The following is a 15,876-nucleotide window of genomic DNA, read 5'->3' on the forward strand; positions in this document are numbered from 1 at the left end:
TCATGGAGATGGCTCAGTTGTCTTAATTTATTTCATTAAAAAAAAAAAAAAAACAACTGCTGTTTCCAAGGTCAAGAATTTACCCTCAAGACCATCTGTGGTCAACGGTTTGATTGACAATGCTTTGACCTCAGATCAGGTCACTTCATCTGAAAACCATCTGTGGTCAAAACAGTGTCATTGCTCACACAGAATGAAAGCCAAACTAAGAATATGTTAGTGCACAGATTTAGAATGAGACTAGAATCAGCCTCAAGTTGCATTTGGGAAACGGAGTTCAGGCCTGAATATTATGTGGCCCCCCAGTAACTCGCATGAACTACAACCTTCAACATACAAGAGCATTAACAGGAAAACAATTCTTAGAAAGAACTCAAAGTTGACTTAGAGAAGAAGTGTGGTTGTGTACATGTCTAACTATGAAGTCAAAAGGTGTGAAAGATGTGACTAATATAGCTGTGAAGCATTATAATTTTCTGTGTAAGATCTGTGTGCGTCTCTTGTGCATAACGCAACATGTAAACTTTAAACTGCTTTCATAAGTCCTGGTTTAGAAGTATAAACACCAGGTTTTTAAATGGTTATTATTGTTTATTTGTCAGCAGGATTACGCAAAAAGTACTGAACTGATTTGGGGGATGAGGGATGGGGCATGGACCAGCAACCCATTACATTTTGGGCCAGATCCGGATCATTAACTAGGAATTAAAAAATCTTTTCTCTGAAGTCTGGTGAATGTTGTTTGACACTGGCTTTGCGGATGTCTGTGCTCTCTGAATGCCCCTCTAGTTCTGGAAGTATTTACAACATGATAAAGTATAAAAATGAAAACTGCCATTCTGGGCTCGCAAAGATGTGGAAGTGGGAATTCAGCCCACAGTGCAATACTAGCTTGTGCCATCTTCTGTGTTGTTGCTGTGCTGTGTGTGAGTTTCCCTCTTCTTCCATGGGACATTTGTGTGTGTGTGTGTGTGTGTGTGTGTGTCTCTGTGTGTGTGTGTGTGTGTGTGTGTCCTGTTTCCCCCTGGCTGACCTTCTTGCTGTGATGTGACTGCAGAGAGAGGCTGGCAAAATGAGACATGCATAATTCAGGCTTGCAGTATAACACTGCTGCAGTTTTTTTTATTTTTTTTATTCCTGTCACTTTGCTGCAGAAAGAAGAAATAAAAAGGAAAATTGGGAGAAGCAGGGTTTCAAACACTAACTTTCATACCCTGTCAGCTTCAACATGGGGTTTATGAACAAATCACAAGCCAAACCACACTTATTTGGCCACACACTGTGCATGTGGTCAAACATTTATGTTGCAAGCTCTAAGTGGGTGTTTCTGGCTGGGATCTGCAGTTGTTCAGTGGCATGGCCCCTCTGAGCCATAGCCTAGTTGAAAATACTTCAGAAAAACTTTATCATTCTATACAATGCAGTACATGTGACACTGTTAATTCAAATCAAAGTGTGATTTAATGATTTAATGATGTCTGTGTGTGTTGTGTTTTTCGCTCTGTCGTAGGAGTACTATTGAAGAGGCCTATGCCAGGTCAATGACCAAACTTGCCAAGTCAGCTGGCAACTTTTCTCAGCTTGGGTGAGTCTAAACGTCTGTCTATTTTCTTTTTTTTTAAATGAAAGACCAGTGTGAATTTAATGGAAGAAGGTCTGGCCATGTCCTAACCTCTGAGGTGTCTGTCATCCTTCATCCCAGGACGTTTGCTCCGGTGTGGGATGTGTTCAAGAGCTCGACAGAGAAGCTGGCCAGCTGTCACATGGAGCTAGTGAGGAAACTACAGGAGCTTATAAAAGAGGTTCAGAAGTACGTGGAGGAGCAGGCCAAAGCACACAAAAAGGTACAGAGATGGAGAATAAAGGAAGCTGTGGCATTCAGATGGATCAAATTTAGATACTTTTGTGATATGTGTTTTGGTACCAATACAGTTTTTTTTTTTTTTAACGAAAATCTACAAAACCCCTTTTTTCTAATTCAAAAAAAAGAAGCTGAATTACTCAAATTTTAAATACAAGAAGTGTAAAAAAAACAACTGAAGTGTTAAATCAGACACAAATTCAAATTTGAGCATTTATGCCAGTTTTTGCTTCTTGGTGGCTTGGACACATTTAGATTTATCCTCCAATTGTCACAAGTAGCTCCACTGCTTGCCACACAGGCTGCTCCACTGTTGCTGCTTGCTGCTCCACTGTTGCCACACAGGCATCACAAGGATGTCTTCACCCGATTGTCATCTATTTTTTTTTACATATTCCACAAGAAATATACAATATTTCAGTTAATCCCAGCATGAGAAAATGTTGTGTGTAGTGTAATTCTATGGAGCTTTTCCTTCTACACCTCACTCCTCCATGTCTCCTCCCCACTGAGACACACCATCAGCTCATATCTCATGCATGAAGCCACAGAACACAAAGTAAAATAGAAGCTTGGAATTAGCGTTGGAGTTCTGTTTGTGCTTTCAGCATGACAAAGTGGCTGTTACAGTTTCTCTCTGTCTCGTCCCTGCACGCGCTGCTCCTCTCTGCTTTGTGTTTCTTGGCTAAGTTGCAGACACAATGTACATTGTAGTTAAGCAGAGCAGATAACAAAAAGTAAACACCCATCTTGGAGTGGGTGCTCATCATTTGTACATTATTTAGGGTTTTGCCAGTTTAGTTTTCTTCTGCTTATGTCAGTGCTGTTTACATTAGATCATGACTGTGTGTTATAAGTCTTTACCCCTTCCTGTTCAAGTTGATATGAAGAGCTGTAAGAATGGGACAAATGCAGTCTGTTCAGTTGGATCCATTTTTAATAGCTGCTGCATAGCTTTAATCACTTCCTGCTGCAGTGTGCAACAGTTCTGTGTCACATGCTGGAGAATGAAACTGAGGAAGTGAAATAGTGTTTTACTGGAGCACTGAAGAACCACTGTGTTTTATTTTTCCAAACTCACATAATAAACAAGGGTATTCCAGGACAAGTGTTGACTGTGTATTATGCTAAGTTGAAACTATAGAGCAATGGGTGACACTTGCACTTATTATTTAGCCTGTTGTTGGCTGAGTAACTGTACGTGACGTTTGTGTGTTGTCAGACAAAAGAAGAGGTGGCGTCCACCCTGGAGGCCGTCCAGAACATCCAGACCACATCTCAGGCCCTGCAGAAGTCCAAGGAGATCTACAATGCCAAAACTGTGGAGCAGGAGCGCCTCCGCAAAGAGGGGGCCACCCAGAGAGATGTGGACAAGGTGGGAGGTCACACTCGCACGTACACGCACACACACACACACACACACACACACGCCCACATAATCATGGTATGCTATTAAGGCATGATGAAGTGCCTTAACACTCCAGTCTTCACAGAAACCTTAACCCCAAAGAGCCTCTTGCTTTCAAATGTGAATAGGAGTTTGGTTTCCTTTGCTGATTTGTCAGTTGATCTGGGAAAACAGAGGCCCATTGTCTACAGTATATACACTGATGATAGCCATTTATCTGTCTGTTTGTACTTTGCAGGCTGGAGTGAAAGCCAAAAAAGCCACAGAGACCTACAAGTCATATGTGGAGAAGTACGCCACAGCGAAGTCAGAGTTTGAACAGAAGATGGCAGAAACTGCACAGGTATTGTGATAACTGAATTTCTGTGTGCTGCGTGCGTGCGCCTGAATGAAATATGTGCTCACAAACTCTGTCTGTTGTCAGTCGCTGTGGTATGCAACACTTTTCTTGTGTAACATGTCAGTCTCGTGTGTGTGTGTGTGTGTGTGTGTGTGTGTGTGTGTGTGTGTGTGTGTGTGTGTGTGTGTGTGTGTTCCACGTTTCATGCCCTGTATCATCTCCAGATTGTGTTTTTTCCTCTGCAATGGAATCATTGTGGAAACCTTTGATTGGATCCATCTGAAGGGCTGATTAGATAAACTCCAAATTAAAATCAGATCAGCAGATTTTGGCCTCCATATCCTCCTGCACCGCAGCAGCTCCGCCACCAGAAATGGTTCCAGTTAGGCCCCGGCATTTTTGTTTTTTTCCCCCTGGGAGAAAGCGGCGTTGCAGCTTTGCTTGCCCCAGGATCACAGTCTACAGCTCATCTCAAACTCGGCACATGTGGACATGCGTTATAAACACTGAACACATGTGCTCTCTGACATCACTGGGGCTCCTACATGTGTGCAGTCTTTTGTCTGGTGGTGGGTGGGTGTGTCTGTGTGTGAGCGTCTGCTGGCTCTTATTGTGGTGAATGACAGAAGCACGTCTCTGTAGTGTAGATTCAGCAGTGAGTGGCTCTTTGTGGTAAGAAAGGCTCCTCTCCCTCCACACTGTGATTTTCCAGTTTCTGATTATTTATGCTCATTCTCCTTGGGTTACCCCCAAAAGCCCAGGAAGTAACTACTAGCGTTTAAGGCCGTGATCTACCACATACTACTGCTTAGAGCCAGAAATGAAATGAACAGAATAATTGTAAGAGAAGCAATGTGTGTGTGAGTGCCATAGACCACCCAAACAGACACACAGACACACAGGAAGCAGCAGGGACAAAACAAGGAAGTGAAGTTTCCTTGGCTGCTGCATTTTCATCCTTAACTTATTTTTGTTTTCATGCCTGTTTATAATGACACCGTGAGGCTGTGATGCAGATTTGTGAGTATGCAGTTAATTTGAGTGGGTGATTTGTTGCATCGTTGTGCCATGACGGCCCTTTGCCTCTGTGTTACAGAAATTCCAGGACATTGAAGAAAGCCACATTCTCCACATGAAGGAGATCATTCAGTCATACTCACAGTCTGTTGACGAAACGCACATTCAAATAGGAGAGGTGAGTATACACACACACACACACACACACACACACACACACACACACATATGCACTTATGCACACATGCGCACATACATACTCTCTGACATTCCTGTGGGTGGAGTAGATGTCTTGTTGACGTGAGGCTGTGCTCATTGGGTTCACTGTGTGTCATATCAATTAGTGTCGTCTTTGATCTCACTAATCATTTAACTGAGAAGCAGGAAATGGTCCATTCAGCCTTTTATGCCAAGCAATTAAAAACTGATCAAAACTCCCTCTCAGCCTATCTAAAACACCTCCACAAGTCCAAACATTTGCCAAATGCTGTGTCTGAAAGCTAGAAGTCCTGCATGGGCCCGTTTGTTTCTGGAAGAGTGTGTTTAGGTTTTAGAGAATGGCAGCAGGTCTGATCAACTCCAATTGTGAAGGCTTTCAAACATCGTTCACAAGTATATTAATCACTATTTAACGTGAAACAGAGATTTCTTTTCATTTATTTATTCAGCAATCATACTTACCAGTGCCACACAGAATAACTCAGGACTGACTACAATCTGCTGCTCTGCTCTCATTAATCTGTGGCTGCTCTGTGCGAAAGCAGTTGCTGCAGTTCCCTCATCGTCCACAGAGGGCGACGCAGCTCCACCGTGAGAGCGTCTCGCTCCGGCCTGCAGCTCGTGCGGCAAGTTGGAAAGAATGTGGAGCGACAGGCTACCGCAGGTTATTCAGTCTCACAGTTCCTGCTTCTGAGCAGGAGATGTGCAGTGCTGCTGCCTGTTGCTGAACCAAATTAAAATACTGTTTGAAGACAAGTGGCCTGTCGTTCCAGCCAATCCAGAAAGTCAGAATCAGTCTAAGAAGTTGTGATTTTGGTGATAAGTAGTCTTCACACCAAGTTGTGAGGGAGTTTGGGAATACCATTATAACATAAGGGTGAGGCAGGATGACAGAGAGGAGGGTGAAGGAGACTGGGATTAACTCTGCAACATTGTGAGAAGTCTCTAAACCCACAGGCTGAAAAGCAAACAGACAAAAACATACATGTGCTTCTTTTTATATTTAAAATATCTAATGTTATGAGAGCTGTATCACTTAGACAGACACACACACACACACACACACACACACACACACACACACACACACACACACACACACACACACATAACACAGAGAAGATATGAATCCCTGTGTACTTTGGAGTAATTTTATCGACTTTTGTGTTACATTTCATTTCAGTCTCTTTCTTTGAGCAAGAAACTGTATATACTGTATATACTGTAATATTAACTTTTAGTTATTGTTCTTGCTGTTCTAACTGATGTATTTCTTCAGTTATACTGAATATACTTAAATTATCATTTTAATGTCATACGATCTATGTTATAATATTTAACAAAAAGTGGCCAAACAGTTATAAAAACTTTCAGCCATAGTTCAAGATTCAAGATTTAAAGATTGATTTCTCACCTAGTTGCATTTATTTTCAGGATGTGCAGTAAAATGTGGGGGGCGGCATACCCAAGAGGATGTGCTAAAAGGCTAATGTGCACCAATAATAATTAGAATAAAAGTAATAATAAAGGATTAGAAAAGCTATGTTAATGTCAAAGTTTAAATATCAAAATGTAGAGTTGAAAGAGCAACAAGTCCCACTATCACAGAAAAGTTTTCACCACAGCAGAGTAACAGCCAGCTAAAGCAAACAGGACCTACGTCTCTCAGTCATGTGTGAGTGAATATGATGTGTGTGTGAAGGGAGTGCATATAGTGTGTGTATATATATATATATATATATATGTATATATATATATAGTGTATAGTGGATAGAGTTGTTTGAGTGGGGAAAAAACAACTCGATAATCAAAGATGTTCAAAGATGTAGAATGATCTTAAAGTTAGTCATAGTAAATCTATTGCCAATAAAGCAAAAATCAATATTTTTTCACATCAAGACATATCTATGACTCAGAGGGAGGCAATCAGACTAAAAAAGGAACGCTGTAAAATTGTGCAAAGATACTGTGATGATGGATGATGAAGATGTTGCAGATTTGACTTCTTTGACAATGTTATTAGTTGTTCCGTTAGAAAGTCAAGCACTCATTGAAAAAATAGCAAGTTTTTCATTTATATTTGATGTTTAAATCGCTTAAATGTAGATATTACTTTCCCTGTAGACATTATAAAATTCATTTTTTTTGGGATGTTGGTGGCGCATCATGTCCTTGTCGCTGCATTAGTGACTTCTACTGCATGGTTGGAGATGCCTGCAAACAGATTTGCACATCTGGGGTGGGGTAGCATGAATCTCTGCGTGCCTTAAACCCCTTTAGTTATGTTCCTTGCTGGCAGGTGAACAGGAATGGCTGGTGGGTCCGTGTTTGTCAGTTTATCACACAACACATGTCTGTTAGCAGCCACATCAGTCCAACAGTGGGGTTAGCAGTGACTTTGACAGTTGTGCAAACAACAAAACAACAACTTCAACGAAAATGTTGTTTTTGTCTTCTACGTAGCTCCTCCAACAGTCGAGCCCAGTGTGCTGTCAGTCCAGGGACATTAAACTACCAGAGACGAGACTTTCAGGGATGTTCAGTGAGTGAAACCTGAGCAAAGGGCACCTGTAACTGAAAGAGTCACTAAAATCAAGAAGTATCAATGTCAAGCTTGCAGACAAGGCTCAGCCATTACCAGCTCAGTGGGCATGAGGGATAAGAGTGCTAGAATGAAGGGATGAGAGGGAAAAAGTGAGTGTGTAAAGAAAGAAAAATACCATATATAGTTATATTAAGTGTCTATTTGAGCCGAGAGAAGTGCAGAATGTTGTTCACTGTGCAGAGGGCTTTAAACTCACATAAGGGCAGGTGTGTCTGTCAGTGTGCGTGCTGTGTTTGTTTTTTTAAGTAAGCATTTGTGTGCGAGTGAGGATCCCTTGAAGGCAGATGCATGTTTCGCGCATGTGGGCGAAAGAGGTCTTCGCAGTACGAGGTCTGTGTGTGTCTGAGTGTGTGTGTGTGTGTGAGAGAGAAAGAGGCGAGCAGGGCATGCAGGTTGATGACATTAGTGCCCCCCCAACATGGCAGCAGCACCTGACAGATCGCGTGTGCTGCAGTGAGCATACTTCCTCACCGTGGCAACCTCCCTGCTGCCCCCCTACTCACCCGCATCACCCTCCCCCCCAACATCCTCTCCTGCCAGGGCACAGAAGGCTAATGCACTCCACCTCGCTACAGGGGCCTGGGGGGGGCAGACACATATGTGTGCGTATGCGTGTGTGTTTGTTTGATAGGGGAGCCCGCTCTGCGCTCACAGTATCACGCACATCTAAATGGTTTGGTGAGACGGCACAGTCAACCACCACTCTTCATCCCCATGCCTATACATCGCTTTCACTTCCCCGTCAGTAAACACACAAGCACACATGCACATCCAAAACAAACAAGCAAACAAACACTATCCTTCCTCTGATACAGCCCAAAGGGCAGACCACAGTGCCAACAACAATGATTCAACCTGACACTATAGAGTGACAGTAAAGTACAGTATGTCTCCACAGGCCGAATACAAAATAAATGTTATAAATATCAACTAAAGGCAAAGCAGTGGAGGTTACAGGGAGAGTACAGCAGGCTGCGTTTGTCTCTCGTCCTGTGCATCACACAACAAATCTCCTGACTTAATTGACAGTTTGAAAGTCAAAAGCGCAGAACAATAAATTTAATGTTGGCTCACTGAACACTGACTTACCTAACTGCATTTCACCCAACCAGGGATTGACAGTTAACATATTTATCGATTACAATGAGAAATGTTCAGTGCAGTAAATTATATTATAGTGTCGCAAAAAAGCAAATATATTGGTGTGTACATTAAAGACTAATACAAGTGGAAAAACACTTCCTGACTGCAGTAGATGGCTGTTTAACTTTGACCAAAAGCAACATAATCAATCAAAAAAGGCTCCTCCAGCTTAAAAGATTTCACATACTGCAGCTTTAAATTGTCCATAAACACAGCATACACCGAATGTAGCTGACCAGATACAGGCCTGCGCGTGTGATAATAGATTTAAAACATTTTATTGGAGTTACAGAACCAAAAAACTACCAACAAGCTGTGCGCAATGAGCAGTGATCACCTGAGGAAAGAAGTCAATAGCTCAGTTGGAAGTGAACAGAATGAAAGTGTCTCATTCTTCAGTCAGGTTCAGAGCACTGGAAAACAACACTGCAATATTTATTCAGTGTTGTTCCATATTTGAAGGTGAAGTTGGATGTGGCTGCGCTGACAGCACTTAGATATGGAGTTTATCTGACTTTTGTTTAGTGAGGCGACTGGCGATCATTACATTTTCAAAAAAATGTCTTTCTTTTTTTTCTGTTGGTGTATTGATCACCAATTTACTGAGTCAATACTAAGGCCGGGTGTCGAACTATACTTTTATGGTTTGATACTATTGAAGGTTGAAAAATGCCATGTCATTCTTTACCTAAGGAGTAAATGAGTAAATCTCATCAGTGAGCCAATAAGCTGTTTATTTACACAAACATGTTCAAGTGTGTAAAGAGACCGGGCTCAAAAATAAAATAAAATTTCGTACAGTAATGAGTATCGTAATTTTCTTCTTGTTAAAATGGATTTATCAAGGAATCGGTGTCAGTACGGATATTGAAGATTTTTGAATGATACACAGCCCTGGTCAAGAAGAAAGAAGAAAAGGCGCTGCAGTTGAACTTGTTCAGCCATATTTACCTGTCAGTCAACATGATTTGTTCTTTTTGATTTTTCAGCTCCATAATGAATTTGTGAGGAACATTGAAAACACCTCAGTGGAGAGTTTAATACAGAAACTGGCTGAGAGCAAAGGAACGGGAAAGGAGAGACCAGGTAAGTCACTACAGTGTGTGTGTGTGTGTGTGTGTGTGTGTGTGTGTGTGTGTTCTTCATTCTAATAATCAGTGTTGGTCAGTGCCTGCGTTGTGTGTAAATAAATCGGTCCTCTGCCTGTTCCTGCCTTGTGGGGATGGGAGGGGTGTATAGAGAGGGGCAATTAGAAGTAGGAGAGGGCCATCAGAGTCAATCATAGTAATCTGCTGTAAAGGTAGGCAGGCTTGGCATTCCAGTAAGCATGTGACACACAGGGGGCTTTGCTGTGCTCGCAGACTAAGCAGGCAGAACCAACCTTTTGAGGAGGTCAGAGCTCAACAATGACTCTTGTGTAAACTTTGCTATGCACAATCAATCAAGGGAAACACTGCTCAGACTCCTTTGGCTCTCACGCCCTCACCTCCTCTTTTTTCACACAACACACACACACACAACACACCACAACACACACACACACACACACACACACACACACACACACACACACACACACACACACACACACAGCTCATTCACATAAGTTAGTGACTTAACTCTTGCAGTTAGTGGAGTAGCTGCTGAGCTTGTTTTTTTTTTTTTTTTTTTTTTTAAGCAATCAGCTGTTAATTAGTCTGTGAAATTTGCATGTGAACAGTTTAAACACCAATCACTTCCCCAGTCCCTGTACTTGTACTACATTACGTCAGGTCACAGGCACAAAGGCTTCACCTCTGCTGTGTTTGTGTGTACACACATGGTGACCCCTGTGTCCAGACGCTGCGTCCGAGGAGTGGTGGCCTTCATTTGTTTGGACAGCAGAATTAATTGAGGCTAAAAAACGGTCAAAAAATTCCTCTTGTATCAAGCTGTTCATTAGGGATTGCACAGCAGCCCCGGGCCTGTCAGAAAAATAACCTGTCTGTCCCCTGATTAAATAGCTGAACGGATGGCCGGTCCAGTGCCTTTAGAGAGAGAGAGGTTGAATAAACTTTCTATTGCGGAAACAATCCCAAAGTGACACACTGCGAGGCAGGGGGGTTCGGAGTGTTCAACGATATCCAGCTGAGCTGTCAACTGGCGGTGGGCCAGACACGCAAGACCCCCACCCCACCGCCCCCTCCACCCCTCTCCCACTCCCAGTGCCATGTGAAGCATATGCAATTTAAAAAACCATTCTCCGCTCATGCGTGACTGCATGCTTCCCTCACAGAGAGTAGAAAGAAAAGAAACATCTTCCCCTGTATAAACAAAGTCGTCTGTCTGTTTGGGAGATGTTTAAACAGTTCCTAATGTCTGCCCAGATTTAGGTAATATTCATGTGTCTGGTGTTTAGACTTTTTTTGCAGTTGGTGTGCATAAATATTGTCAGATGCAATCGCGGGACGCTAGCGGCAAAGAGTTCCTGCTTTGCCTTGGCCTTACGTAGATCCACAGCATTTGTTAAACATCCCAGAGCTTGAACAAAGAATGCAATGTGTAATTTTCCAGTAATTTCCCCCCTCTCTGGGTCCCTTTTTTAATTACTTTTGTTTGACAATATGTACAGCTGATAGATTTAATGAAAGATGAGATAATGAGTATGAGCTTCCTCTCCAGGAAAAGATACACCTCATGAGTTCAGACATTCTTACCTGTTTTATGTCTGTACAATGAGCGAATTGGGATGATGAAATTACGGGTCTATGTGTGTGTCTGTGTGTGTGAGTGTGTCTGCGTGTCTCTCTCACTTCCTCCCATGAGAGAAAGTTCTTGAACAAGCATGCCAATTTTTGTTTTGATTGGCATGAAACTCTCTTAACGCGCACGCACACAAACAGTGGTTCGTGCTCCGTGTTGTGTGTTCGCCGGCGGTGAAGAGGCCCGATATTGCACAGTAGAGTAGATCGGTCATTGGTGTACTTTATCCACTTCACTTGGCGTGATGCATGCCTCTCGTGACTCGCCGCTTCCCTGCGCTTCACTCAGCATTGCACACGCCAAACAATGCGTCAATTCTGCTCACGACTGGCGTCCTCTGGGGAGACTTCATTGGACCGCCGCTACTGTATACATTTTGAGTTAAAATATCATTAGCTTTGTTGTTTTCAGGTCAAGGCATGTTAGTGTATCGGAAATATTGCCAGAGGGTCCTGCCCCATCTCTCTCTCTCTCTCTCTCTCTCTCTCTCTCCTGCTCATCTTGTGAGCCATTAAGCTTTCTAGCTCTATACAGTACATCTGTCTGTCTCTGGTTTGAGACTACACGTCTTTCAGGTCATACATGTTAAGAAAAATCATTTAAAAAACTGCATCTCAGCAAGATGTGTTGTCTCCTGTTGAGCTGCCAGATTTTGTCACACAGCCGTGTAACTGCAACGTTAATACTGGAGCGTAGAAATAAAACATACTGTAGTTTGTGTGTGTGTGTTTACATTTATAATTAAATTAATTAATGATTCACTTTGCTTAATTATATAGCTCTGGAGTTTCTAATAGTCAATTACGTCATACACAAACACACACATACTGACACTAATTGACACGTACACACATCGCATGTCTTGCCACTGGTTTTCTTACAGCTCTTTAGTGTGTGTTTGTGTTTGTGTGTGTGTGTGTGTTTGTGTGAGCATGTGTATGTTAAAGCGCCGCCCCTTTGAAAAGCCTCTATAAATGTTTCCGGGGGGTGGGTGGGTGGGGGCACACTTGAAGCGTGACAATCCGACTGCAGGGCCTCGGAGGTGAATGTGTATAATTGATGAACATTAAATTAAGTGTGAACGTTGTTGTTTTTCACTGTTCTCATCATATGAACGACGGATCCAAATAACCAAAAGCAATGTTATTTTTTGATATCATGGTGATTAGCTGGAGTAGATGTGACGATCTGTTGGTTCAGTGTGTTGATCCACGTTCTTTCAGCAGGATACGAGTGTCTGTGTGTGCAGGATTGTTTGTTTTTTGGCTCTTTCTTCTTTGCATGTCAGAGAGAGGGAGGAAAGGGCATCTCTTAAGCCTGAGAGCAGATTTGTCCATGTGGCTTTAAACACTTCACTGCGTTTAATCTTGGACTTGTTTGTCTTATTGTAATAGGGTTAGTGACTTTGCGTGTCCCGCGTGGGCAGGTTTAGTTTCAGCTCAGTTCATACCTGCTGTTTGTTGTGAGGCTCCTGCGCTGATTTAGAATTGGCTCAGAGATTGTGGTGATTCGTGTGTCCCAGGTGGAGTTTTTGTGTGTGTGATTCTGCGAGGAAAGGCGTCTGTGCTCACAGAGTAGCGCTTTGCGTCCCCAAGAGGGAGTGTCACAACTCTATGAGTGCCACCAGACACACAGTTGACTCCGCCATTGACCCTGTCTGCCCTCTGGGACCGGCCCAGCCCTTGTTCATATACACTCTCTGTATGGCACGCCAGACTGCATGTTGTGTGTTTGCCAAAGTGTGTGCTAGAGCTGTGTGTGTGTGTGTGTGTGTGTGTGTGTGTGTGTGTGTGTGTGTGTGTGTGTGTGTGTGTGTGTGTGATTATTGCGTGCTGTACATTCACAGCATTCACAGCAGGAGGTCGTTGACCCTTTCCGTGCTAAATGAACCTAAATGATTTTTTTTGTCTCATTAGGACCCATTGAGTTTGAGGAGTGCAATACAGCTATTGCTACTGAAGGTGAGTCTTGTTACAAAATTAAAGACACACAAGAGAAGTTTCACATTTACACTAAATTAAGCCTAAATTAAGCCTTAAATGTGTAATCCAAGTTTTTTTTTTCTATACTCAATTAAAAAAATTTTGTTTTTGTTTTAAGGTGCTAAACCCAGAAAGCGAAAACCGTTCGGCATCCCAGGTCGTAGGAAAGACAAGGACACAGACTCGACGTGAGTGAAGACTTTTTCATCTTCTGTCCACCATCACAGTTTATGCAGCTTTTTTTTTCCTTTCCCTGCTTCAGAGAAAAAAAACACAATTACTTATCATTATGTGACCATTTTGTCTTCCAGGGAATCTACAGAAGTTGAAGCTGCTGTGAGTATCCACCAAAACTAGTTAATGAATTTATTAATTCAATTGATACTTGTGTGTTTATATTAATTCAGCTTTGTATGTTATTTTGACTTCAAACAGCAGGAGGTAGAAAAGATCCTTGTTCTCTTCAGTTTTGTGTTTTACTATGTGAAAAAAATGTGACTCTCTCTCTCTCTCTCTCTCTCTCTCTCTCTCTCTCTCTCTCTGTCTGTCTGTTGTTTGTTTAGTACATTTGCTCATTCGTTCATTCTTCTCTCTGTGTTTGTGCTTGTAGAACACTGCCAATGGCGCTCCCCCCGGATACTATGGGGCCATAGACATCCAGAATGCTGTAAGCAAGCTAACACACACAGACACACACATACACACAAAGTAAATATTCATATTCACACTTTTTTTCATTGTAAATCAAAATAGATAAATATATTTCATAAAAACAGATATTGAAAATATTTTTTTTAATAATCAGAGCTATATTTTTTTAAATCTTTATCAACACTGAATTTCAACAAAAAAACTTTTTACCCCCTCTTGTATTATTATTCATGTATATATCTGTATCTAAAGTAACATATATAAATATTTAATTTGAAAATTCAAGTTCTAAGCTGTTGTTGAACATGATGACATTAGTTCAGATGAGTATTAGCCAAACTTTATGTGTGAATAGAGTGTAGATACTGGAATTAAGTGATTCTATGTCTAATATTTCCACTGTGTACCATTTTGTTTGTAATATAATTATAGATACTTTATATACAGCATGCTATAAATTATATGCACTGATTAAATGACAAGATCTACACTAAAATAATAATACATTTAATAAAGTTATAAAGTTTGACTTTTTCAAATTTAGCATGAGACAGAAGAGAGACAAACATGGTTGAAACCAACTACAGGTAAAAGTCAACAGGTAATAGTTTGTCCTATTTTGAATTGTATGATATTACATGTATTTTAGCAGGTTGAAATTATTTCTTGTCTAATATTTGATTGAAAATGTCAATTCAAATATAATTTTAAAAGAAAAAACTATTGTAGCACAGTGCTGATACATTTCTTTTTAAATATAAAGATTTCCCTGCTTTAAAATTTGATCATAAAGCATACACATACATTACATTTATTTTAAACATAACTTTGTTCTGCTTGTGTTTTTGTAGAATGTCCCCCAGGTCGATGCGGAGGGTTTCTGTATCAGACCAGAAGTAAATGAAAACGATATCCTTTCCATTCGTCCTGATGCTGTTCTCACTCTCAGGCTCAGTCCAGCTTGGACGACATCAAAGATTTTATTGCCATTTGTTTTTCTGCTCACACCCGTCTGCACTCTGAGGCCAAGACTAAACAAAACCGGACTTGTGGATGATCTCTCTCTCTCTCTCTCTCGCTCTCTCTCTTTTTCTGCTCTGTAGTTGTTGTCTCCTTGACTTTTTTTGTTTTTTGCTCACATGCCAAAGAGAATTCCTTCTATTCGTCCAGCGACTCAGAGGATGAAGATGAACCCAGGAAGTTCCATGTAGAAATCAAGCCCGTTCAGCCAAACAACGGCACGCACCAGAACAGAGCCACCATTGACGAGCTCAAAGCCTCCATTGGAAACATCATCCTGTCGCCCTCGACCTCGGTATGGCTTCATGACAGACTAAAAACATACCAAACACTAAAACTCCCAAACACAAACCTGTTGATGTCCAGCTCTGCTACACCAGAAGTCTGCTCTGCCTGTGCAACACTAGAGGGCAACAGGAGAATGTCTAACCTCTGTTAGGGATGATGGGAACGCCATTTAACCGGCCGCACCATCCCTCCTGTAGATGTCTGCCATTAGTCACTCTTTCTAGAAGCTTATTTTATTTACATTGGAAAGTCATATGTGTTATGTCCAATTTATTTCCTATGCCAGATTGGCTTCTGATTCAGTAAGGTTCCTGTTTGCTCACAGTTCATGTCTTGTTTTTACTTGGAATTCAGTTTCATGTTGAACAACCTTGGGATCACGCTTTTCTTTTCTTTTTTTTTTTTTTAAAGAAAAAATATCAAGAACTCAGAAACAATAATTTTTGAGTTAAGTATCTGATGTTGTTGGCCTTTACTGCAGAGTCATACACTGTGCACTCACAGGGAATGTTTTGCGGCAGTGGTCTGCAGGCTACACACACACACACACACACACACACACACACACACACGCTGATCCGTGACCTCAGACATGGAGCC

General features: G+C 41.6%; 1 protein-coding gene across 2 annotated transcripts in view; it reads left to right on the forward strand.

Moving 5' to 3' along the window:
• fcho2 (FCH domain only 2) overlaps positions 1 to 15,876 on the forward strand; it is a 41,265-nt gene that overhangs the window by 10,812 nt on the left and 14,577 nt on the right. Inside the window, exons 3-15 of one of the 2 annotated variants that reach the window (XM_022744032.1) lie at positions 1,511 to 1,585; positions 1,703 to 1,844; positions 3,084 to 3,236; positions 3,508 to 3,612; positions 4,706 to 4,804; positions 9,583 to 9,679; positions 13,252 to 13,296; positions 13,436 to 13,505; positions 13,629 to 13,653; positions 13,928 to 13,984; positions 14,513 to 14,569; positions 14,820 to 14,877; positions 15,108 to 15,283. In XM_022744032.1, coding sequence (XP_022599753.1) covers positions 1,511 to 1,585; positions 1,703 to 1,844; positions 3,084 to 3,236; positions 3,508 to 3,612; positions 4,706 to 4,804; positions 9,583 to 9,679; positions 13,252 to 13,296; positions 13,436 to 13,505; positions 13,629 to 13,653; positions 13,928 to 13,984; positions 14,513 to 14,569; positions 14,820 to 14,877; positions 15,108 to 15,283 — 1,159 coding nt within the window. The remainder of the gene's footprint in view (positions 1 to 1,510; positions 1,586 to 1,702; positions 1,845 to 3,083; positions 3,237 to 3,507; positions 3,613 to 4,705; positions 4,805 to 9,582; positions 9,680 to 13,251; positions 13,297 to 13,435; positions 13,506 to 13,628; positions 13,654 to 13,927; positions 13,985 to 14,512; positions 14,570 to 14,819; positions 14,878 to 15,107; positions 15,284 to 15,876) is intronic. The other variant, XM_022744033.1, reaches the window with a different exon arrangement.

This window comes from Seriola dumerili, unplaced genomic scaffold, assembly GCF_002260705.1.
Source record: "Seriola dumerili isolate Sdu_G_001 unplaced genomic scaffold, Sdu_1.0 BDQW01000074.1, whole genome shotgun sequence".
Classification (NCBI taxonomy): Eukaryota; Metazoa; Chordata; class Actinopteri; order Carangiformes; family Carangidae; genus Seriola; species Seriola dumerili.